Source organism: Scophthalmus maximus, chromosome 18 (genome assembly GCF_022379125.1).
Source record: "Scophthalmus maximus strain ysfricsl-2021 chromosome 18, ASM2237912v1, whole genome shotgun sequence".
Taxonomy (NCBI): Eukaryota; Metazoa; Chordata; class Actinopteri; order Pleuronectiformes; family Scophthalmidae; genus Scophthalmus; species Scophthalmus maximus.
In genome coordinates, this window is record NC_061532.1 from 3589811 (window position 1) to 3615383 (window position 25573).

General features: G+C 40.3%; 1 protein-coding gene across 7 annotated transcripts in view; it reads right to left on the reverse strand.

Annotated features, from left to right (window-relative positions):
* Positions 1-25573, reverse strand: part of ankrd6b (ankyrin repeat domain 6b) — a 38011-nt gene that overhangs the window by 8573 nt on the left and 3865 nt on the right. For 3 of the 7 annotated variants that reach the window (XM_047328697.1, XM_035617452.2, XM_035617458.2), the window contains exons 2-8: positions 17671-17751; positions 13033-13306; positions 5674-5772; positions 2912-3010; positions 2190-2288; positions 1647-1745; positions 324-422 (exon numbers count right to left, since the gene is read on the reverse strand). In XM_047328697.1, coding sequence (XP_047184653.1) covers positions 324-422; positions 1647-1745; positions 2190-2288; positions 2912-3010; positions 5674-5772; positions 13033-13158 — 621 coding nt within the window. In that variant the 5' untranslated portion in view covers positions 13159-13306; positions 17671-17751. Of the gene's footprint in view, positions 1-323; positions 423-1646; positions 1746-2189; positions 2289-2911; positions 3011-5231; positions 5372-5673; positions 5773-13032; positions 13307-17670; positions 17752-20215; positions 20251-25573 lie in introns of those variants that run through there. The other 4 variants (XM_035617449.2, XM_047328698.1, XM_035617453.2 and 1 more) reach the window with 3 other exon arrangements.

Sequence of the window (25573 nt, forward strand, 5' to 3'; positions counted from 1 at the left end):
ACACACACACACACACACACACACACACATACACAGACACAGACACACACACTATGTTTCTTTTATCTATTCAGAACTCAAAAAACATCTGGTGTTTGCACAAACACCTCATTCTTATATATTACCCAGAGGCTCTCGTGCAGAGGGACAAACATTGTGACTGTGGGAGAAGTGACTCATACAGCAGGAAACTGAACTTCTTCCTCGGTTCATACTGGCAAGTGGATTTTTTAAATTTTTTTTAAATGCACCACAAACTTTTCCAAACCACACACACTGTTGACAACATTGGCAAAGCCTTCAGTGTCCTGTCAGTCACTCACCAGGTTCTTCTCCGAAACAGAGCAGAAGGCTCCCAGGAGGATGCGGATCATTGCCATGTGGTTGTAGCGGGCTGCCACATGCAGACACGTATCTCCACACTAGAACAGAATATTTTATTAGCAATTTGTTTTAAGGATTTTGTTTCAAATTGATGCATTCACTTGTATTGAAAAGATGTGATGCAGAAGAATGTGAAAGTATGAGGGGCATTTAACCATTTTTACAGACTGGACTACATTTTAATTTCAAATTTGTTTTGTAATGCAAGATTTTTATTGCTTTTTCCTTTGGTGCATATCACATACAGAGATAATTCTTGTTACAGTACAAATAAAGTCTTTGCTATGAACAACAACAACAAAAAATATATAAGATCAGTAACACTCACATCAGTAAGATCAGCAGCTTTAGGGCCAATCAATATTGAAAAAACTAGGAGGGTTATCTATGTAGCAGATTATAACTATACATTCAATCAGGCTTGCTGTTACAGGTTTATCAATTAGTGTGATATATGTCCAAAAACTATCCCATGGTGCTTTGTCCTTGTTATCAGTATTCATCCTGTTTAGCATATGCTCATATGAAGCTGTTTTGAACATGGCGTTAGTCCACTCTTTTAATCCTGGTGTTAGGCAACTTTAAATTTCAATTTTTAATTAATTATTTAAAACAAATATTTTTTTGATTTTTTAAGGCACTAGAAATGAATTACCTCCGCCAAGGAGGTTATGTTTTCCCCCCAGTGCATTTGTTTGTTTGTCAAAAACATCTGAACCGATTTCCCTGACACTTGGTGGAAGTATTGGGCATGAGCCAAGAAAGGGGAGGGATCCAGATTTTTTTCCTCCCCAGTCTCTTTAACATTGTGAGATTTTGATATTTTTGCCATTTCCCAGGGAATAATTTATAGATCTAGTTTGGAAAAATCAATCATATTTGGGGAGTGATATTTTTTAGTTTGTGCAATTTGGTGCAGCTTAATGGAATTGAAGGGGCCTGCTGGGCCTTGACAGAGGTATGTGTCATTCTATTTATTATTTTTTGAACAGGAGACAGATGTATTATGACTACATATGTTGCAGTTTGGGTAACATTATCTAATCAATACATAGAACCATCTGGGCGGCCTTCGTTTAAAATAGTTTGGAAAAGGGCAGGCGCTTTAAAAAAAACTTGGATTTGATGAGGATTGGATGAAGAGCGAAAATGTTTCTCACCAAGAGAAGCCTTCAGTCTTAAACTTAACTTTTTTTTGATGGAGCTGATTCGACTGAAGAGCAACAGTTTTGACGAAGTGACGAAGAGGAGGGAGAACTTACATGGTTCTTGCTGTCGGGCCTCGAGCCTCCCAGGAGCAGAACCTTGGAGCTCTGAGCGTGGCCATTCTGACACGCCAGGTGGAGAGCGGTGTTCCCCGCCTGGGAAAGGAGGAGGAAGAGAGAGAGCAAACAGTCATTCTACTGCTGCTGCTTTCACCATGTGCCTCTACAGAGATATTTACCGTGTGAAACACATAGGGGGAGATGCATAAAAACAGTTATTCCTGAATAGAAACCTCGAAAAGAGCTGAAACTTTTTTATCTCCAACAGTCAGTGCCACTAGTAAAAAACATATATCCTAATAAGTATAGTCTGCGACTATAGTTTGTGTACAGTACGTTTTACTTGTTTTACATGGAAATAAATGTTGATAATATTTTCTCCAATCAAGACAGTAATCATTTTTCTTTCAGCTCCAGCTCAAGGTCTTCATCAATTGATGGGATTTGCTAAGGAGTGAATGGGGATGAAATGATGCTAATAAAATTTTAAAAATTGTATCTTGGATGGGGTTTCAAGCTCCATGAAAAATGTAGCCTCACCTTGTTTTTTGCGTGGACGTTGGCTCCAGCTTTCACCAGCAGTTTGACGGACTGACTGAAGCCGTGCCAGGACACTTCATGTAGAGCTGTGTTGCCATCCTGACCAGGAACAAAAGACAGAAAGACAAATTAAAAACAGCTAAATCGATGATATATGCACTTCTGAAATGTTTTTATTTAATATTAATTTCCATATGCTTCTACTTTGCCACATTGTTTTGGATCACAATGTAGCTACTGTGATTACTGCACTCCTAGCAGGTGGGTTCTCTCTCTTTATGAAATGACACAATGTGATCACAGATCACAAACAGAACTGAATATTAAAATAAATGTAACTGAGCTGTCCTTTTGGACTGCTGGTCTTAAGTTCATAGAAATATTAATCAAAAAGTATTGCTGTCATTTTTGATGACTTTTAAAACCAAAAAGCAGATTCTGTCTGGTTGGCTTTCCACTGTAAAACCGAGAGAGAAAAAAAGTTCTGTTGTTAAACGAAAAGGCAAACTCGACCAATTCGTCTTACGGCTGCTCTGAGAGCAAAGGGACGAACTGCCCAGTGTGATGGTTAAACACTACAGAACATTCCAGTGTGATCAAGCCTTCATGGAGTGAGGAGGTTGAGCAGATTGCAGACACACTGGTTTCTCTATGATCCTCTGACCGACTGTGGCCGATCTGCCACTCGGCTTCTGTGTCTGTTTCAGTCTTGTGAGCTGCACCTTGTCCTGCCTGTCCAGTGCACACCCTTCCTGGATGAGAGCGCTGATGACGTCACTGTTCCCCACCACAGCCGCCCGGTGTAATGACGTCTGTTCCCCCTGCCAGCGAAGAGAGAAAAACACACAGCGCTGACTAACGACACACGACAAGAGTCGGCAGCAGGACAAGGGAACAATCCACAGATAAAGCAATCCCATTTTTTAAAAAAACTGGAGCTCTATTGTGATACTTTTAGGATATTGTGACTTTACAGTGCTCTTGCTGTGTAATTTCATGCTGCAAACATTCATAAAGCTTATTAAAAATATATATTATTTTCAAAAATGATTCAAAACAATGCGTTTTTTGAGAAATAGTTTGGTTAATTGGGGATTTTGGTTTATTTCTGCTTCCTCTGAGTGGAACAAACACACAGATGGATGGATTTTTGTTTGTCACTGAAAGCAGTTTAAACATGAATCTAGCCAAGCTTAGTCAAATGACTACTGTACATTTTAATGGAACCAACACTGCTGAAAAGAACTTTTCACAGAGGACATCTCCAAATAGCAAATAGTTTAACCTTTTGTCGAATCATCTTCTTCCCTTTTCTGAGAGTGAGATGAGTATGTCATTATCAATCTAACATCTGCGTGTTACATTATAAGCAGGATGTTCACTTAGCTCAGCATTAAGATAGCTGAAGGAAAAATGCTAGCCTGGCTCTGTCCAAAGGATTAAAAAATATATCAACTTCTAAAGCTCAATAATTAACATGTATTGTGTTTCTTAATCCATGCACAAAAAGAAATTAAAAACCTGTGCAAACCGGCCAAAGTAGGTAACCTGAGGTGTAGCTGGAGATGCTGCAGCATATTAGTGATGGTTGAATTGATAAATTGCAGCTGGTGCCCCCCTCCCAATCAGAAACTGTTGTTTTTACATAATTGCTTTCTGTACAGATTCAAAAAAGAGGTGCAACATCTTAATAAATGAACTTTACAGGTGTATTTTTTAACTTTGGACAGAGAAATGCTGTTAGATTAGATAACCAAAATCCTGATTGTAAATAGAATGTATGTATTTTACAAAATGTTGACCTTTAAATTTTAATGTTTTATAGGTATAAACAATCTCTAGTCAGTCTAAAGGTGTGAACAGTGACATTTCAGCTTTATTGCTGAATGTTCAGGGAACCAACTGTGGGGCTGCTAAAAAAGGAATGCAGTCTAAATATTTACAGTTAATAACTCCATAATATAATTAGGCCTGTAGCATTATTGAGGACGATTAGACCACAGAACTATAAACAATAAGCATATCAGTATGACAGTAATACATTTTAGATATACAGGTGGATTTTCCTATCACTGAGCAGAGCAGTGAGTTCAGAGTAGTAAGTGGATATATATATATATATATATATATATATATATTAGTAGTAGTACTAAATCCCCAAAACAAACTATCCCTTAACATGCTGTTGTGAACTGTTTTTTTAAACAAGATTTAATAAGAACAGCATGTATCCTAAACAAACCTCCACAAAGTTATTACTGACTGAAGCAATAATGATGTTAGGAAGATCTAGGGCTGCAACTAATGATTCATTTCATAATTGATCAATCTGTGATTTTTTTTCGATTAGTTGTTTGGTCCATAAAATGGTGAAAAAGATGTTTGTTTTGACCACAAACCAAAGATATTTAGTTCACTGTCATAGAGGAGCAAAGACCCAGAAAATATTCACATTCATGCTGAAATAAGAGAATTTTGACTCATTTTTTCACCTGAACTGATTCATCGTTTATCAAAATAGTTGACGATTAAGTATTCGATTATTAATCGATTAATCAATTAACTGTTGCAGCTCTAGGAAGATCCCAATGTAACAGTCATACAAACCACAGCGGTCAATCTCAAATAGCTCTACTGTCCACTGTGGTCAACACAACCATTTGGAAGCAGTGTGAACAGTGTACAGTCCCAGGGGAAAAGAGTCAGTTCACATGTATACCCTGTCAGTCATAAATGGAATTCCTGAACACAGAGCAGATTAGTGGCGAGAGAGATTTAGCGAGCCCAGTTTTGATGTGAGAGTGCTGGAAAAGCAGTGAGCAGTGATTTCCATGAGAGGAAGAGGAAGAGGAGGGAGAGGAGGAGGGGAGGATCATTCCAGGCCAGATAAGAACTGAGCCGAGCCAAGCCAAGCCAAGCCAAGCACAGCAGCAGCACTGGATGAGTGGCGTTTGTTCAGGGGAAGGAAGGATGGGGGGGGGGGGGGGGGGGGGGGGGGGGGGAGAGATTTCCACTGGCTCAGTAGGAGGAGGTTTGGCTAACCTCCTTCACTCTCCCTGATCCTTCAGGCTCTTTCCCAGCCCTCCTCCACTGTCTTCTCCCCTTCTGCTCCTCCTGACTCAGTCTGCACCTCCCGCTCCCTCCAGTCCTGGAGGATGCACCGCAGCCTGTTGCGGAGCTCACTGACCACAGAGAGTGAATTTGGCAGTGCCACAGATCTGGACTATCGCTATCTGTGGGGACGGGGGACTTGCATCCTGAGGGCAAGCCCACAAGGGGGAAGTCCAAAGAGTCCCATTCAAGGCCACTAGAGGTCATTAGACTATAGTTGTTTCTGTCTTAAAATAAAGAAATTTAAGTCTAAAAAAAATAAATAAATATATATATTATTCCAACTGGACAGCAACAAAAAAGGTGCGAGGTGGAGGTGGATGAAAGGCGGGGACACGGCCGACACAGCAGACAGACAGATGAATCTACTCACGTCGTCCTGGATGTCCAGGTCGCATCCGGCTTTGAGCAGGATGCGCACAACCTCGAGGTGGCCTTTATGGGCGGCCAAGTGCAGCGGGCTCCTGCCATACTGTGAACACAAAACACACAAGCAACTCAACCCCTCTGAACAAAGACCCACAATGCACCAAAACGTAAGCACACCAACTCCCCGGGGAAACGGACAAGAAGTTTAGTCAGACAAACCCATCGCAGCTTCCCCACACACCGAGTCATAGTCCGGCGAGTCAGATGCGGCTGCGGTGGAAGTAACTGCGGTCATAGCTGGTGGCACGACTGAAGACAAGAGTACAATACATCGCAGTAATGAGGCAACCGAAAGCAAACAAAGCCTTAATCCACGGTTTAAGAGAATAGTGCACAATCTGCGCAGCTGTTAGCTGGGTGGAGGATAAACGCCGCATCCTGCCAATATAAGGATCTGTGGGTGGGCACTGAAGCACAGAGGTCACGTAACTTAGAGGAGGTTGAAAGGATCTGTTCACCCAAATCACAAAACCTTTGGAACATTTTTTTTTTCTTCAATTCCAATACAATTGAAATTCGGGGGATTTTCACTGGTGAGGAAATGTGTTTCCTTACCCAGGAAGTAGTCATGGACATGCACGGCCGGGTATAATAAAGAACATGATGCTGTTTAAATGTATAAATTGAATTTTTCAATTTCCAATTTAATATCATTCATCTCTGCTGTATTACGAGGCAGACAAGACAGACATTTTCAAAACAAGGCCTGTATCGATACAACTTCAAAGAAATCTTCAAAGTGTTTAAGATTTGCCCTCAAATTTGATTTAGGAAGTAAAATAAAATCTCGATCAAAGTCACAGTGTTTTTTTTTTTAAACTAGAGCATCCAGAGCCGAAACAAGAGGTCGATTAATTTGTGAGTCAACAGAAAATTAATCGGTATTGCGACTCGAAAGTTTTTATGCAAGTGTTCAAGCACATGATACGCCACAGTTAGTGAGCTGCTGCGCCTCCGTCACAGAGCAGCAGAGAGGATGGACTCGGATGTTGTGGACAATTATTCTTATGTCAACAAACACGCACGTAAACAGAAAGGCCATCATCAAGGTTAATGAAAATGATCGAATTCATGTTAATGTATTTTGATAATTGCTGATTCGATTACGTGTAAGATGCATCACAACTCCGGTTCCAGCTTCATTATAAACTGAATATCTGTGGACCGTTGTACAAGATGACAGTGACACGATGATTTTAATGGACGTTTTTTTTAACTTTTATCTGAAAGTCAACGTGATTAACTGATGAAACAAGGAAATAATCTGCAGATTATTCAATTATTCAGCCTTAATCCTTTCATCCCAAAATTTGCTCGCTGGATCAGCCAATGGGACGCTCCTGAAGGCCATGCGCCATGGCTGCATTACATCGAACCATCACAGATTCACGCACACCGTGATTAATCCCTCTGAATGACTACTCACTATGCATTGTGTCCAACATTATTATATCCTTCAAAATGCTAGAAATGTTAGTCAATCGTCTATTTTTTATTTATTTATCATGGATGTAAAACATTTCAAATTAGTTCATTTGAACGATAATTCACGATATTTCATATTAAATGGTTTATTTCTGGCACCAGGCGTCGACCTCCATAAGTTTTTGATCAAAAATCAGGTGATTTGTTTTGGTATTTACAATTGCTCTTAAACTCATCATAAATTGTGAAGGATCTTACTCTGAGCAGCTTAAATAGTGGGCCACCTCACTTCAAACAAAGACCACATTTGTCTCACATCATAAAGAATGGATACAGAACAATAGCTGTCATGGGGAAAACATCAGGCATCACTTATTCAGGCAGCAAATAGCATATGTTGCATATCAAGTGTGTGACTGCAGTTTAGGGATAAATATAATCACAAGATGAGACCTGAGCAAACCTGGGCTAAACAATTTCCTGCTGGAGCCCGTCTGGGTAAATAAAAAAAAACTACTTGTATGGGCATACACCACTTGATATAAGTAAGGAAATATATTTGTATATCGGACACTGTGATGATGGAGACGCAGCCATGCTCTGTATACTACCACGGAGGGTGAGATGACATAAGGGGCACCGACTGCAGGAAATATCTTCCAAGCTCAACATATCCAACATAATGAGCGCCGCTTAACTGCGTGGAGAAGACACTGACAAGAGCAGGAAGTCGGCGTGTAGATAAACATCCAAACTTCAAAACACCAGATCCAGGCAATGTCTTTTAATCTGTCATTATACTGCGTAAAACACAGTTTAATTACAGATCAAGTGCGTTTCCCACACAACGGCACAAAACCACATCACACCCCAGGCATTATCCTCGGCATTTGGAGGTTTGCTCTTTATTCGGGAGTGGCTTCAGCTCCGGCTCCGCATTCATGTGGCCCCCGGATTGAGTTTCGCTGGGCCTGGCTTGGAGGGGTGCCACCAAGTGAGCTCAGGTAAACATAGCAGGCCTCCAGCTAGCAGGGAGACTGTGTTGTACAGTGTTGTGTGTGTGTGTGTGTGTGTGTGTGTGTGTGTGTGTGTGTGTGGGTTGATTCTCGGTGGCAGTCGTTTACATTAATCAATCCCAGTCACAACACTATTATTTGTAGGCCAATCGAGGTGTTTTCACATATTGTGTTTGTAAAGACCTCTTCTACCGCCTTGGGTTGGTGTGTACAGATGAGAGCTGCAACAGTTAATCGGTTAATTTATAAGTGATCGACTGCTAAAAGAATCGCCAACTTTTTAGATAATTGGTTAATCGATTCAGGTGGTTTTTATGAAAAATTAAAAATCTCTGATTTCAGCTTCTTAAATTTGAATATTTTCTGGTTTCGTTGCTCCTCTATGACAGTAAACTAAAGATCTTTGGTGTGTGGACAAAACAACACATAATTTTGGGGGTTTGGTCAACATCTTTCCCCATTTTATGATATTTTATGGACCAAACAACCAATCGATAAATTGTGAAAATAATCAACAGATTAACCAATAATGAAAACAATCGTTAGTTGCAGCCCTAGTACAGACTGTTAACTGAAATCTCCCTCACTCTCGCACTAGTGTGAGACAACTTACAGCTTTATAATTCTTACCGATATATGTAGTATGATGTGCGCTGGGCCTTTCATAACTAAATTAAAGGAACCCTTACTGAAAGGGTCGTATTATACACAGTGAACAGGAAGGTTTGATTTAAAAAAGCTTCTTTTTTTTCTGGATTTGACTATCCATCAGTTGTTTAAGATCATGAGAAGTGGTTCATTTGTTTTCACTAGTTTAATATTAAGCTTCCCTCATTCGACATTTGGAACAGTCGGCCTCTGAACTCTCCCGATTGTAAAGCCAGAGCTGATCAGGCTCCGGATGCTGAAACATCATCCCCTCCCTCTCCTTTTACTCCCATATCCTTCATTACCAACCTCAACTAACACCCTGCATAATCCCTTTTGCCTTTTCTCTTTTCATCTGATTTATGATTTTCTATCTCAGTCCCATTCATCATATTAACTTTAAAAAAAACATTAAAAAAAAAACATCCCTACATTCCTTTTCCTGAGCAGAGGAATGTTTCATTTGAACTCTACCCCCTTTATCCTTGATTAAGCTTCTATGACGGCGCCTTGCCAAAACACCCAAATACAGTTGGTTGCAACACAATCATGCGAGCGAGTGAGCAGCAGCAAATGTAATTTTCTTTTAGCTGTTACAATCGGATGCCATGTGTTCATGTTCCCATGGAATACTTGCCAGGACAGAAAGAGCAAAGCACATGGTACGAAACAAAAACATTCGGTATGAAGTATTAACACATGAATAGAACTGAGCACTCTTATTTCAGGCATCTGACATAAGAGTATTAAATTGCCAAAAACGAAAAGGAAGGAAATGTGCTGCAAGAACAAACCTGTCATTCCTGTGTTAAGGGAAACAAATGTACGATGGCCTCCCAGAGAAAAAAATGTGTCATGGTTAGGATCATACTGCTGGTTGCTAAGGTAAACTTTGAGTTGAGATCAAACAAGCTTGATCCTGAGTTTCTACAGAGTGGAAACTACTGTCTTTCATACAGGCCATTCACATCAGGTACAGTCACATTAATCTTCTGTCTGATTAAACTGCCCCACACGCAGCCACGAAAAATAATGTGATGTCACAGGTCCTTCAAATTATTGTCATTGAAAGGCATCTATGAGAATGGCGCTGTAGCAATGTAATACATTACTTCACAGGTTGCTGGCACACTACAAGAATCGGCTGAAACACGTTAAACAAAAACACACTGCTACAGAACCATCACACATACTGTATTGTTGTATATCCTGAGTTCTGAGCTGGTTCCCTGATGAAGTCACAGTGATTACAAGACTTACGAAAGTCACTGTCCTGGAGTAGAAACAATACAGCACATAACTCGCTGCAAAACAAAACAAGTGACTTGTATTTTTTTCCACAGATAAAAAAAAGAATATATAACGTGTTATTTATTGAGCTTGACAGTTGTTGGACATTGTCAGGCTATCTATCTTGCATCTTGGCCGCCCATCAGTCTTCCTGCAGACCTCTACATCTCCTATTATATTTAAAGTGGTATTCATCTTCTAATTTCTCTTGGCAAGAAAGCATATTAACAACAATTAAACCTGTACATATTTATAGAAGCCAGTCCTGGTTGTGTGGGTTTATTTTAGAATTTATTTCTTTGCCCCAATTTAACAATTGTCCCATTTTTCCTTCCCCTTGAGACCTGTGCATGGCCACCTGTTGGGCAAACTGACACACAGACGCACACATATACTCACACACACACACACAAATCAACACGATACCTTATTTTCACAATCTAGTCCAATTCGCATGAAACTCGACACACCAGATGGTTTATAAACAGAACCATCTGGGATGCCTTTGTTGGAGCCTGATGGAAAAGGCCAGGCCCCTTTCAAATGACACGTGGAAGGTGATTGGATGAACAATCTGTCTCTCACTGTCTCTGACCGTTATTGATTTATCGTTCGGTACATTAACATGAATTCGATCATTTTCATTAACCTTGATGATAGCCTTTCTGTTTACGTGCGTGTTTGTTGACATAAGAATAATTGTCCACAACATCCGAGTCCATCCTCTCGGCTGCTCTGTGACGGAGGCGCAGCAGCTCACTAACTGTGGCGTATCATGTGCTTGAACACTTGCATAAAAGCTTTTGAGTCGCAACCCACAAGAGAAATCAGGTGGGTCAGGACAGCTATTCCTACACACCTTTGAATGCCTTTTAAGCGATAATAAATCTTTGTTTCAATTTTTTTTCTTCTTTTGGCCCCATTACTCACTGTTGTCAGCTCGGCAGACGGGTTGGGTAACTTGTGCTCCCGATGGGCAAGCGGAGCTGACAGATGTTTCTCTGCACCTTAGTCCACAACGCCTTAATTCCTCACCTTATGATTAAACTGTGCTGAACTTTGCACTGTTTTGTGAGCGTTTTCCCACTTTAAGAGCAAAAGAGTCGCGAGGAACATGATGCTTCCTGTGATTTCTTTTTTCCCCTCGTCTGCCAGGCAGCTGGTGCGCAGCCAGAACGCACCAACTCATTGGCACAGACTTCGACTCTCACGAACACAAACATACATTCTAAAGCCGATCTTATCACGGGTACAGACAATTTAATGTAAAAACAATTCCCAATCTAAAAGTTGTCATTTTATTTTGAATAAATGATATAATTTTTTTCTTCACAACCCTCGTCTTGAAATGACGATAATATTGTTTATCACAATCATTTCAGGGACAATATATCGTCTGACAAAAATAAATTATCGCGACAGGACTAAATACAGTATGGTAATGCAAGGGCTGACTAGCTCTACCTGTCAAGAAAAATATGGTTTCTTTATTTACATTTTTATGTTCCACATCACATGGAACACGCACAGGGACATTTAGCTTTCATCACAAAATCATCAGGGTTGTGATTTTAAAACAGACAGAGACACTTTTCAACCAACACTTGTCGTCAACCTTAATCAGATGCCGACAACAAAGGACTGAGAAGCTGCTTTTGTTTTCTACTTTGAGTGATAATCTGACACTGATCCTGCTGTAACTACATGGCACAGTGAACAGCTTGACAGGCGTGCCAACAGTGACTAATGGAGTCGGGGGTGGGGTTAGAGACAGACATTAGCATCTCTCCCCGTTTACAACCACCTGCTATCGAGTGACTCAAGTTCCATAATTGATGAACTCCATAAAATGCATCAAAAAGCTCAGGAAACAGCTAGTTACTGGCCCTTGAGTTTTGATTTATGTGTCAAACTTCAACCTCCACAGTCAAATACAATTTTTAGTCTCAAAGTCAAATCAGGAACAGCTGGCAACTTTGCTTTAATAAAAGTCTAAGGTGAAATTATGGTTTGAATGGTTAAATATTTAAGTGAATGAGATTATGAATCTGACCCGCCAGTCAATGCCAACTTTCAGTACAAAAGTACAGCGCGGTTTTGATCTGTGCTGTTTAGACAGCATTCATTTGATTTGGTTTGATATCCAGCACTGATTGACAAACACATCTGTGAAAAGAGGTCCCTTGTCTGTTTTCAATGTGCTGCATCTAACATCCAGGCCATTTTTCTACATGCAGACGAGCACTGGCACTGAGCGGCACAAATGAGGGAGGGTTACATCACATCTTACTAAATTTACCTTTGAACTTGCTGCATTTACAGGAAATGTGAGATCAAGGATGAAAGAATAAAGCCTCAGGGGCTTCTGATCCCTGACTGGATGTCACAGGATGGTGGGTCAGATTCAGCTAAATTGAAGTTGCATTTACTGTCAGCTGATTCTGCTGGTCCAACTATTTTGCACTACATCACCTGAGGACTAAAAATTAACTGACTGTAGAGTACAAGGATCTCAAGTTTTCTTGATAGTAAATCCAAGCTGCCAAAAATGAATTTGAAATTATACCCAGCCCAGTTTTATTTTTTTTAAACCGTAGCACAGATTTTCACAAAGGAAAGTCCACTGATTAGAACAAAGTTCAGAGAGAAACAGTAAATGTTTTGTCTTCTTACATGTCACAGTGTAATTAGGAGGAGATGACTTGGCGTATCCCACTGTCACGCATGGTTAAGGATTAGGAGGTTGGCTTTAAAGGAGGTCCTCAGTAGCCAGAGGCAAAAACAATGTATCTGGATTTATTCTGCTGTGACTGATCTGATATCTAGTACTCACAAATATGATCGACCCTGCCGTTGCCAGCAAAGTTAAATTTCAAACAGAACACATCAGTGACCATCAGCCTCACTCAGGACCACACACTCACCTTGGTGACTGCTACTTTCGCGCCCTTGTTGATAAGCTGGACGACATTGTCGGCCTGTCCCTTGTGCGAAGCTATGAGGAGGCGCTCGGAGAGTGCGAGGACCTCAGCCGCATCCTGCTGGCTCATGAAGCAGGGCGAGTGATGCTGCTGTCTCCAGGTGTTGGGGAGGGCAGATGTGGCGATGCCGTCCGACGTCCTCTAACTCATGGTGAGCTCCGTCGCAGACAGATGTGTCAGACGCCAGTGCCCGGATTCCTCCCCTTCATCCTCTCAGCTGCAGGGAAGAGAACAGGAAACACATGGAATGGAGTGAAAACAAGCCAGCAGGCAAACAGGAAGACGAGGGAACGGGTAGAGCGGACAGACACCGCCAGTGTCCAGCCCATATACAATCCTTGTGGGACGAATAGGACTGAAATAATCTGCAATGATGAGACACAAAGAGGGGTCAAATTTGGTCAGTGCTCTACAGCGAAGCGAAACCTTTACAGAGAGAGGGATGTGGAAAAAAATGCTAGAACATGGTCCTAATCCCTGCAAACAGCGCAGACACACTTCTATGGTTCAATGACTTCTTCTGTGACACACTTGTGCGGTTTGGTCTAACCACAGGGAAGGAAGTGATTAAAAAAGGAAAAAGGCTGACATCTCCAGTGGCTCATCTTATTTCTTGTTATCCTTAAAATCCATCGACTGACAGACGTTGAGCGGTCATACAGTATCTCCGTCTCTACAAGCTCAGTGGAATGCGTTCCTGGCTTATCAGGCATTTTATGAAACTCCCAAAGACAGCATGTTTGCTTCAATGTACTGCAGATGTCTGTTAACTGCAACCTTCAGAAAATGGGAAAAGGAATAAAATTTTCTTCTCTTAGGAAAGGCATTAACGCAGATATGAAGTTTCATTCAAAACCATTATATAAATTTCAATTAAAATAAGACAAACTAATTTTGAGAGCTTTGCAGTCTTGCAGACAACTATGGTTTATAGCAGTTCACTTTTTTTCTTATCTTTGGCTTTTGATTCTATTGATTGATTACAAGTTTGTTGTTCCACCACTTTTACCACACACTGTGATATAATGCTCTGAGAATCACAGTCATCCTTTTAAAATGGCACCATGAACACAACACAACATAACTTCACTACTAGTCTTCACTAGTAGTTTGTACCTTTCTACTGGTCCGACACAATCAGGGTGACAACAGCCTGACCAGCCGACAAGTGCCCTCGTCTATCTAGTGTAACTCTTCAGCAAGAGTTCACCTGACTTACTCAAGTCCATTGTCATTTTGCTCTGCTTTTCGGCCTTTTAAAAATGATGCACAGGGCTGTCCATAGCCTACATGGGGCCCTAAACAGAATTTGATTTGGGACCCCCCACCGCCACTAAAACTGCTGTCAATGCTTAATACTTCGAACACCTTCTGTAAATCTAACACACCCATTATCAATTTAATTAGTTGTAGCTGTGTTGCTCACGTTTTACCAATGTCAGCCTTTGTGCTACTATGGTTTTTAATTTTAAAAGTAGCCAACTCACAATAGTGGTCCAGTGTAAATTTGCCCTTTAATAGTCTAAGTGATACAGTGCTACAGAGTGGAATCTAGCTTTCGTTATATTTTCTTAGCCAATGGTTAGCTAGCTAACGTTAGCGGAAGATACCTTGACTGAACCAAAGGCTTGTTTGACGGCTATCTAGCCAGTGAATGTTTTTGGCAAAACATAGAAATTAGTATTGCTTGTCCTTTTTTGTGACATTGCCTTCATCTTTAATTTATTACGCTACTGCCTTCAAGTCCATCAACTTAGCCATCCATCAGCTTATGCCTTGGGCTGAATCTTGCAGACAAGTGGTTCAGATCATAATCACTAAAATTGCAGACACTTGTATTTATTAAGAATTTTGGTCCACTAATAAAACTTTTAACAACCAACCTGCCTTTGCTTATGATGGTCCTTCATTATAGTGCAATAAAACTGTAATGTGCAGTTCACAGTTTTAAAAAAACCCAAGGCAAACTTGGTGTGAATTCACTTCAGCACCAACAGCTTTGTTTTTTTGAGAGTGAGAGATGATTATTGTGATAATACTGTTATGACAGCATGAAAAGCTGATAACAGCACAACCTTAGTCATGTGAATACTGCATTTACGAATTATTAGACACATAATCAGGACAGGTTTTAACAAGCCATATATACGGTTTTCTAGATTATATAAACGCTTGTACTTTGAGGTCAATCCAAATGTTTGTGCAGCTGAAATAATAATAATAAGGAATTTTAATTCTCATGATTTGGTGTTTTGTTGATTCAAATTAAATCAAGAAGTTTGTGATGTGCCGTCTGTGATGTGATGGATGTTTAAAGTGCATAGCTTGAGTGATAATTTTATTGTTTGTGTTCACTTTGTCATCCAAATCCTTTTGAAAGACCTGGGGGATTCTTTTGTAACCTGTCTGATCATCTGAGTGCCCATGGTCAGGCCCCACTTATAGGATCTTTTTAGGTAGTTTGTTTGGTTGGAAAGTAAATTAGTTACAAAAAAGTAATTTTTGATTTCACTCAAGAGTATTTAAATTAGGATTCCGGGCCAATTACAAGACGAGCCTGATACTGACTGATATTAACGACGGTAATTAACTGTCAGACTAAATCACAGGATGCTGTGCATCCAGCCTGCGCTCTGTGACATCCATTAACCCGAGGAAGCTTAAGTAAAAACAGCAGAGATATAATATCTGGTCTACTTCTAATTCTAATCGCTTAACTTAAGCCAAACTTGTTGTAGTTCTTGACTTGACATCAGCTCTGAACATTTTGCCGTTGTTTCGTTAACTTTGCAACTGTTGGAACTGTGAGCAGGTCTGCCGTGTTTGTTGTTAGCATAGTTGGTATGTTTTTTTCTTTGCCAATGCCTTTAGTGTCAGAGACACAGACTTACACTAATTCTATAAGGGATTATTGGTCATGGAGCTTAAACAAATCTGGGTATTTCACCAACTTGTAACAAGATCCAAAATGGAGCCTGCTATCAGAACCAGAATGTCTGGCAGTGTTGCAGCATTACTAACGTACTTTTACTTGACTGTATTTAAGTATTTTCCCTACCTTATTATACTTTCACTTCCCAAAAGTTCACAGTGAAATGTTATTTTTACTCCACTCTACATTCATCTGGCAGCTTTAGTGACTAGTTTAACTTACAGATTTTAATATTACAAACTGTAGTTGAAACTACCAAACAATATATAATATCACGAAAATCAGCTTAACCTTAAAAAACTTCAACTGCAGAATGTTGTTTCTGCGAGAATGTAAGAGTAATAATAAACTGATCTATGACAGTATATGACTTCCTTCTGATGGAGCATTTCATGTTGCAGTACCGGTGCTTTCCGTCATGCGGTTAATATGTCGATTTGCTGTCTGTATAAATCTGGCTAACTTGAATCTCCATCAACAGAGCACTCTTTACTTTATATTGTTTCCACATTAAGCAGGTTCCCTGACTTTTCACAACAGCCAGTTGTGATGCAATATATGAAAAAATGAATAAGGCAAAGAATCAGATCAACTGTAGATTGACTGCACATCCTCCACTGTGCCGTGCCTTCCCTGTGAAGGCTCTGCTACCCCTCGGAAAACCTTGTTCCAAATCCCACTCACAATGTTAAGAATGTAAATTGGACAAGCTTAAAATATTAAGTTACGAGACACATACCATTTTTCTAGACAGGGGTGGTACATTTTTATGAAAATAACACTACAAAAGCAGCGGTGACAATGATTAGCACTTTGTAACAACTGACTTCCACAGGAACCTGACAAGGTCATACATACAGGCTGGTAACCTGAGATGAGCACAGGATGCGAGAGACAGTGAAGCAACGTTTTCAACTCAACGCTGATTACACAGCTCTGCCCGGCAGAGCACAGGCCGGGTCCCGTCTGATCTGTGGAGTCTAATCTGTGATGACAGTCCCTTTAATGACTGCATTTTTCATTACTAGAGACGCAGCAGACAAGGAGGAAACATGGTGCAGATGACAGCAACAAGACCAATTCACAGTGCCGCAGGCGCACATGGCTACATCCAGGGAGGGGAATGGATTATTTCCAAAACATTAGCCTTTCATTTCAACTCGACCATGAAACATCGCTGTGCAGTACAGTTTCCATTACAAATCATCTTTAAATTTTAAAACAGAATAGTTATCAAACCTCTTACACCAAATCTCTGGCAAAGTAATACAGGAAACTATTTTTTTTTTGTGCACAAGACAAATAAATCATATATGCAAAATTAAACAATATTTTTTTTAATGTGGAAAATATCTTGATCTCTTTTGAAAGTTAACTCTCAGGAGATTACTATCAAAAAGTCACAACTAGTGAAAGTGATACCTTATTAAATTGACAGGGCCGCAGCCATAGTGAATGTTGTTTTTCTATCTGTTTTAAATAAAAGTATCTGCCTGTTGATGTGCCTGGTGAGCTTGGACATACAATGGAGCTTTAAGTGTGGGCCCATCCTGCTGAAGATGGCACTAAAACTGAAACATCCTGCAGGTTCCTATATTCTACATGCAGCAGCAGACACAGTAAGTCTGAAAAAATTTGTGTGTACATACTTGTGAAAACTGTGGTCTCGTCTGTGATGGTGTTGTAGTTGTGGTTGCCGAGGACAAGTAAACAGCAATCACACAGGAAGGCTGTTGGAAAAGACAAAAGTGACAATTCTCTGTTAAAATCTTTACAATTTCTGCATGTTTGTTGTTCACAACATGTTTTTTGGGGGGTTTGCCTGCTATTAAGTTTTACTAGTCTTTATGAATTCACTCATTATCTGATTACTATTGTTTTTTTGGACAGAGACGGAAAAGAAAGGGACCAGGTTAAGACTCCAACAGACCAAGAAGCCAACCATCAACAAGGAGCTGTGTGGTGTCAGCTTGGCCGCGGAGCTGATGAAGTGCAACACCCAGGGGACAATTTGAACATTGCAAAAGTACAAACAGTAATGATATTATAAGTGGGGAAACACCGAAATGAAAATTGTTGGCCGAAACCGAACAAAATGAAACACTTCGCTAAATACCGAATAACCCAACAGTTATTCATTTCTTTTGCCAAATTTTTCACCATTGCATAAATAAAATAGTCTCAATGTGCATTTTACTCCTTATGTCTTGATATTCAAGGAAACAAAAATAATTACAAGAGTACAAATTATAAATATTTATATAACACTGAAAAGAAATTACATTCCAGCAGACATTATACCAGCAAAGCACAGTGCAAATTAAAATTAATAAATTAGAACAACAAAAAAATAAAATACTTTTATTTAATATTTTCGGCCGAACAATTTTGCTGACTGAACATTCGGTGCATCCCTAATTAAGGCATGCATGGTTTCGCACAGCATTTAATTGTGAAAGCGCCTCACTTCACGCGAAGCTCAATAATGTAATATTTATTGAATGAGGTAACATTACAGCTGAAAATGCCCAAATATTTCAGTATAAATCAACAAAACTGCACAAATACACACAAAAACATTTTAAATCAACACATTGATGAGCTGTAAAGAGGAAAGTTGGATGTTAAAAAAAATGCTTCTCCTCATTTAAAGTTTTAAACTTACTTTCCTCTCCGTGTAATTGTATTACTGTTCACATAAAGTCAAAAACATGCTGAGTGAAAAGTATCCCATATGTGTGGAGTCCAAATCTGCACTGACAATAGATGAAAAAGTTTCCCCTGATTTCCTTGGCAGCTCTGGGAAGAACAAAATCTATAAGGGTTCACAAACAGTGGACAACAGCACAGTGTTGTATTCATTCAGGACAGCAGAGGTGACCCAAGGTTTGTGCCTGACAACTTTCATAGAAACCTAAACCCTAACCCAAAAATTTGAAATCAGACCACACAAATTGCCAGAAAATGCATGAAAAAACTATTTTTGCAAGAAGCATTTGAGTGACTCCTTCCTGCCAGCAGAAAATGAACAAGATTAGGAAAAGGGGAGGGGGGGCATTTATTTCCCAGACTGCATTCCAGTTGATTCTAAAGAAGATCTTGTTCGGTGAGAGACCGACGCACACAAAAGCAGGCCATGCCGCCACAGTGAGGGTTCTCACACGCCGCTAGGCAACGGGGCTTTTGTGCAAACTTTTAGGAACTCAGGACTCGGTTCAAAAACAAGAAATGCCAAGCCCTCGCTTTTCACATGGCCCAGGGAGGAGGCCCGGGAGAATACTTATTAACCTGCTCGCTCCAGAAAAACAACCGCCATGTCATGCAGACACGCCGCTTCGGATATCTACACAGAGGAAATGGGTAGAGATGGAAAGTACTCTCTCTTTTGTGAGTTAGAAACAACATTACAGTGACCATAACTCCAAACAAACTAGTGAACATGGCAGCAGTGAATTTGTTTTTTCATACTGTACAAAGTGTTTGAGCCACAATTGTCTGGGAGAGACTCACATAGGTCTATTAGTATTTTTCTATGAAGGTGCAATCAGACTATTCAGATGAGTCTCATAAAACTAGTCTCAAAGTCAGTCATTAATGATTTATCACAAATTTGGGAATTTAAATTATTGAAATGATCAAAAACAAAGGAAGGATCTTCTATCATCAAGTAGAATTTAAATGAACTTGGGGTTTATTCCCCTGTAGTATGAACCATACAGCCAATACTGTCAGCTATTTGAGCATGACAAACAAAGACGAATAGTAACCAAATCTTGCTAGCCTGATGAGACTATATAAGACACCCAGAGTTAAGGGTAGAAAATTTTGTGTTTATAGATTAAGACTATTTAATCAATACCAAAGGGGCATTGCAAGCTACGGCAACAGGCCGTTTTTAGAGCCACCTATGGCCGCCACCTATCAGTATACTGTTTTCTGGTCAAAACACAACGCAACGCTGGCGATCATCAGACCCCGGTCTGCTTGCATTGTGAACGTGGCCAATTGCTGATTTTCAGCGAGTCGACTCGCGTTTAAAAAACTTGGGTCTACACAGTAATTTGGCTGTGAAAGGGGTATTAGTAACACACCAACGACTTTAAGAGGCAGGCTGAGCCAATAGTAAGAGAGTGCAAGAGTAGGGATCAAACTTTCAACCTCACAAGGCACAGCGACAAGGAGAACAGTGTTTACCAGCCTCAGCTTTTCCATCCATGCACAGGGAGCATCTGTAAATTAAAGAAAGAGGAAGGTAAGGAACATGTCAGCCTGCACTTTATATGGCAGCGAATGCTTGACAGTGCTCCTCCTAAGGCTTCACAACCGCCGAAATTCCCGTAGATCATTCACAACCCTGTTAAACCTGTAATCAGTGTCATGGTAAGTGCAACTGTTTTGGAGACATTTTTGGGAAAAGTGACTGGTTTCGCAGCCTTTTGAGTTCTTTATCAGGGTGTCAGTGAGTATGCGGGTTTTCTGTCAGAATAATTCTAAAAGGTCCTCGGTGCCCCAGTTTTAAGTCTACAAGCACAGTGGCAGTAAAAGGTAACGTGAACCTTGGGAAATCACTTTTTTGGGGATTATTTTGATATTAAATGAGATGTGGGGCCATATTCTCAAAATATCCTGAGTCTAGAGGTTAGTGACAAACTAGAAGTAAGGTATGTGTCAGTTTAACTTTAGGACTCTTTAAGTTTCTGGTCTATGTGTAATAGACATGTTCTGTTACTCTTTAGCTTTTTAGTCAGATTCATGAAGCCGTTATATTGAAACTGAAAATAGTAGAATAGTAAAATTGTGGTTCCCTTTCTGTTCTCCAAAGTTGCTGTACAGGCAGTTTTCAGTATTGATGAACTTGGGATATCTCAGATGTCTGTTAGATTTATTCATTAATCCAAGAATGCTCTTCAGACCATTGCTCATCACTACAGAACTCTTCTGGGCTTTAAGGAAGTGCTTAAACGGAGGCCTCTCCTCAGTGAAAGACACATGGAAGCACCTACAGGACTCTCAGACAGTGAGAAACAAGATTCTCTGGTCTGATGAAAACATCAATGAACTGGTTGGCCTCAAATCTAAAGCTGTTTTCAGACAGGAACCCAAGAGATAGATCGCAGAATTGGGGTCTTGACATTCACAAGATTTTTTTCCGTTCACATATGACAAACTCAAAAGGAGATTGTCCCAGTCAGTCAAGGTTTTACTGCAGTATTCTCTCATGGGCTCACTCTGACATTCCCCAGACATTATACTAGGAGGCTGGCAGAAGAAGCTCCGGGGAATGTCCAGAGCAACGTCTGACATACCTCCCGAGAAGTTCAGGACAATGTCCGGACTTCTGTGCATGTCTGAAAGCAGTGTTCGGTCCGCAGTAAGCTCATCATTTGCCCAATACCCAATTGCCACACCACTCAGGGCCTCAGACTGGGCCAAAAGGTTCATCTTCCAACAGCAAAATTACCATTAGCCCGACGCCAAGACAATGCAGGAGTGGCTTAGTGACAACTCTGTGACTGTCCTTTGACTGTAACCCATTCAAACTTCTCTAGAAAGACCTGACAATGGATGTTGACCAACGGTCATCATTCGACCTGAAAGAGCTAAAATCCCCATAACCAGGTGAGCAAAGCTTGTAATGTCATACTCAAGGAAACTAGAGCCTGTAATCTTTGCCAAAAGGTGCAGGTTTAACTAAGTAATGAGTAAAGGGTGTCATTACTTTTGTCAATGTGATATTTCAGTTTTTCCGTTTTGATGAACATGCAAAGATTTCTAAAATGACAAGTCTGTGACACATTGCTAATCCTTGGAATACTATTTATTGCAACAATAAACTCCTGCATTTTCCAATTATAAACAATGGTCTGTTTATATATGAATCATGAGGACTGAGCAGCAACACAGACTCCAGTGAGATGTAGTTTTCAGCAGTGTGCCAGGTAAATCAAATTACTATGACACCCCCCTGAATTACACCTCTCAAAAATAGTGTTTAGCTGAGGCATAATGCTGAGTCAGTGACACACACTAAAGTCGGTGTCTGACTTTGTGCTGTCAACACAGTTACCGTGTACAAACCCTAGACAGCAACTGACATCTAAAGTATTTCAGGAATGCTAAACTAGTCCCCATCCGGAAGTCAGGAAAAGTTTCCGTTATGTTTTAGTGGGTGTGAGAATTTTAGATCAGACAAACGGTGTGAGTGACCCACTGAGTGACCCAAAAAAATACCTTTGTATCCACCCCTCCCGGAAACAAGGCACGCTCCTACTGTATTATTTCATCATATATTGTTCACTGATCAGGAAAAATTAGCTGTGCCCACACAGAACGGTTTATTTTCATTTTACAACTATATGTACACATTTTCCCTCAAGGTTGTCACTAAACTTGAAATGCTCTTAGATAACTGCTAAATAAGATTTGTGAGGCACCACAGCACTGCGATGCAGCCTCGTGAAATTCCATCCTTCAGTCCATCTCGGGATGGAGACATTAAAAACTAAATCTGTATTACCTTTGTGCAATGAGGCAGGGTACGAATGCACTATAATTAACTCCAGCGCTCTGAGCTACGGCACTGCTTGCTGTACATTTCCCTGTTATGTGGGTCAGCTCTTGTAAATGCACTCTCACAGCAACATAAAGAACACCTTCATGACTATACAGTCCCGTTGGTTCTCTGCCTCTGCATGATCTTTTAACACAGATACACAGTAAATTCACTGCTCCGCAGCACATATCATATTTTATTCAACAAGTCTACAATATGTGAAAGGGAAAAATCAAACAATCAACATTTTACCCCATTTACAGAGCAGTTATATCTTTGCGCCCTGGATTTCCAGTTCAAATTGTTGTCCGTTTTCAACAAAACTTCTTTTAATGAAAAGTTGTGAGTAAATAAAAGTTCAGCAGCTGTTTAGGAGGAGCTGGTAATTATCTAACTGTATGTGGAGAAATGTCAGCCTGCATGTCATTATTTCTCATTTTCTCAAACTACTCATCTGATCGACTTAAAATTTTGCAGGTGCATTTCTCAGGACCCAAGGAATATTTTTTTGTTTGAGCAGATAAAATAACTTTTTTTTTTTTCCAGTGTATGACTTGAGCGTACAAGCAGTGTTTCCCACAGAATTAGATTTAATCTGTGGCAGTAGAGCGTGCTCATGTTGTGCATGAGAGCAAGCAGTTTGCACTCATGCACAACAGAGCCTGAGTGACATGCACACAGAGAGTGCTGGTATTAAACCTTGCTCTTTCCCTTCCTGATGAGAATGGAGAGAAATTATGCAATGGAATTATCGAAAATAATTAATTTACCATATATTTATATGTACATGTATTTTATATTGTATGTGTTCTAATCGAGGGATGATAAGCTATTCTGTCTTTCCCACTTTGAAATTGACAAAAAATTCACAGAAAGCCCAGATGCCCCACGTTTCCACCGGCACTTATATGCAGCATAGATTTGTGAATCTTTGTGGACTGCAGAAAAAAGAGTCTCAAAAGTGTAAGCTGATCCGTGCACACGCATTACCAACTTGCAAATGAAAAAAAATAAGAATGCCACAAATATTTTTAGACAAGACACACAAATTGCACAAATAGTAAAAACTTTATGGATGTTTTGACTGCCCACCGACGATGCTGAGCCAGCGGTAACTCTGACTGCAAAGGGCCAACAAGAAAGCAACAGAGATATAACCAGCCAGAGATTTTCCCTTCCTCATCAGTAACATGATTATAAAATTTACAAGTGGCCAGAATGGAAGGTTGCCTCCCTCAACCCTTTCCTCTATCCCCAAATTTCACTCAAATCTCAGCCATCTGTCTTTTCCGCACCGGTCAGGGACAGAATGACAAAACCAGGTTAAAACAATCCTTTGACCCATTCACTAATCCAAAGATCTGTTTCAGTGATAGCTGGCTCGCTGCAGCAGTGAAGCAGAGAGATCTGTGCTGACTGAAGCGTTTATGATGGACAAAAGGGACCATAAATACTCCAGAGAACCGCCAGACAAATATGTACGACCGCATCGTCAGTTTAATAAAGTACTTGTGCATTTTGTGCAGAGACGAGGGAGGCTGACGAGCAGTTGGCTAATCCTCGGGTCAATGCTGGAAATAAACCTTCTGTCATCCATGTGACAGCTGAGCCAGATGTGATAGCCATCTCAATAACTAGTGCAGAGGTCAACCTAAACAAGACCAGATTAAGACTGAAAATTGCAACATGTAATACCCTTTGGTCTTTTAGTAAAACTCTACTATAAGTCACAGGACATTTTAATGATGCATAGGAAAGACCAAAGCAAAGTAACACCTAGAGTTTTATACAAACACACACACACACACACAAATTTAATAAATTTAAAGAACATATTTCCACTATATAATCATGTGGAAATGCTGGGAAACTTGCCTTGTAAAACAAAAGTTCAGACCATTGGTTTACTCCCATGGTCAGGGTGATCATGTATGCTGTTTGGAGGACAACCATATTTAGGTTTTTTTCTGGTACCGAATGAAAACATCTTATCAAAGTCGTAAAGGACGAGCGACAAACAGACAAGTTCCAGAAGTCTCCCTTGTTGTCTTTTCTTCTGGCCTCTTACTCTCTGCAGATATCTCGAGTGCTAAGACTAACAGAGGCTACAATACTGTCTAAGCAGCCGCACTGTAAAACAGAATCCCTTCCTGCTCCCTGAGATTTAGGAAGGGAAGATGACTCTTACACAATCACAAACCAGGAGCTCAGATCAGTCCATCTGTCTCTTATATGTAATGTCTAGATTCACTACAGGACAACCAGAGTCAACCAAAGATCCTGAGTCAGGACAGTCCCGCAAACTGCAGCAGGAAATACACTGTAATTATTAAGTCACAGTTTACGAGACCGATGGGACTAAAAGTGACTCATATAACCAGTCGTCATCTATGTCACTTTCTTCCTAAAAAAAAAATTCTGCACATTGTTATAACTCAGTTAAGCAAAAAGTAGATCAATACAAAAGAATCCAGCCCTGAATGGTCCACTTTACAACAAGCAACCACTGCCCAAACATAACATTGGCAGAGACGTATTATCTCCAAATGTTTACTGATAATGGATTGGGTCATTGGAATTTATTTCTTTTAATCCGGTATTGGTTGTCCATTCACCAGCACTCCCCACCCACTTCTTTAATCCCGCGCACTCTGAGAACTTCCTGAAAGCAGGTGCAGAGTCTGAACGAGGGCGAGGGGCCTGTGCACGGCTATAGACGTCATTGTTTCAAGCAATAAAGACTTTAAGTGGTATTTAGAGCTCCTGCGAGGCACCAGGCTGAATAAAGCTCCTTTTCTAACGCCACAGAGATATTTACTCGCAGTGCCTCACTAGGAGGCGGCGCAATGTGAAACAGTGTGCTAATCCCATCATTTGTCCCATTATACTGCCACCTGAGTCTGGGTTGGAAATTCTAATGTGTAAAACTGATTATGAGGATGCATTACATATCCTGGATTTAACATACAATGTAGAGACACCGTTCAACATTGATTTTT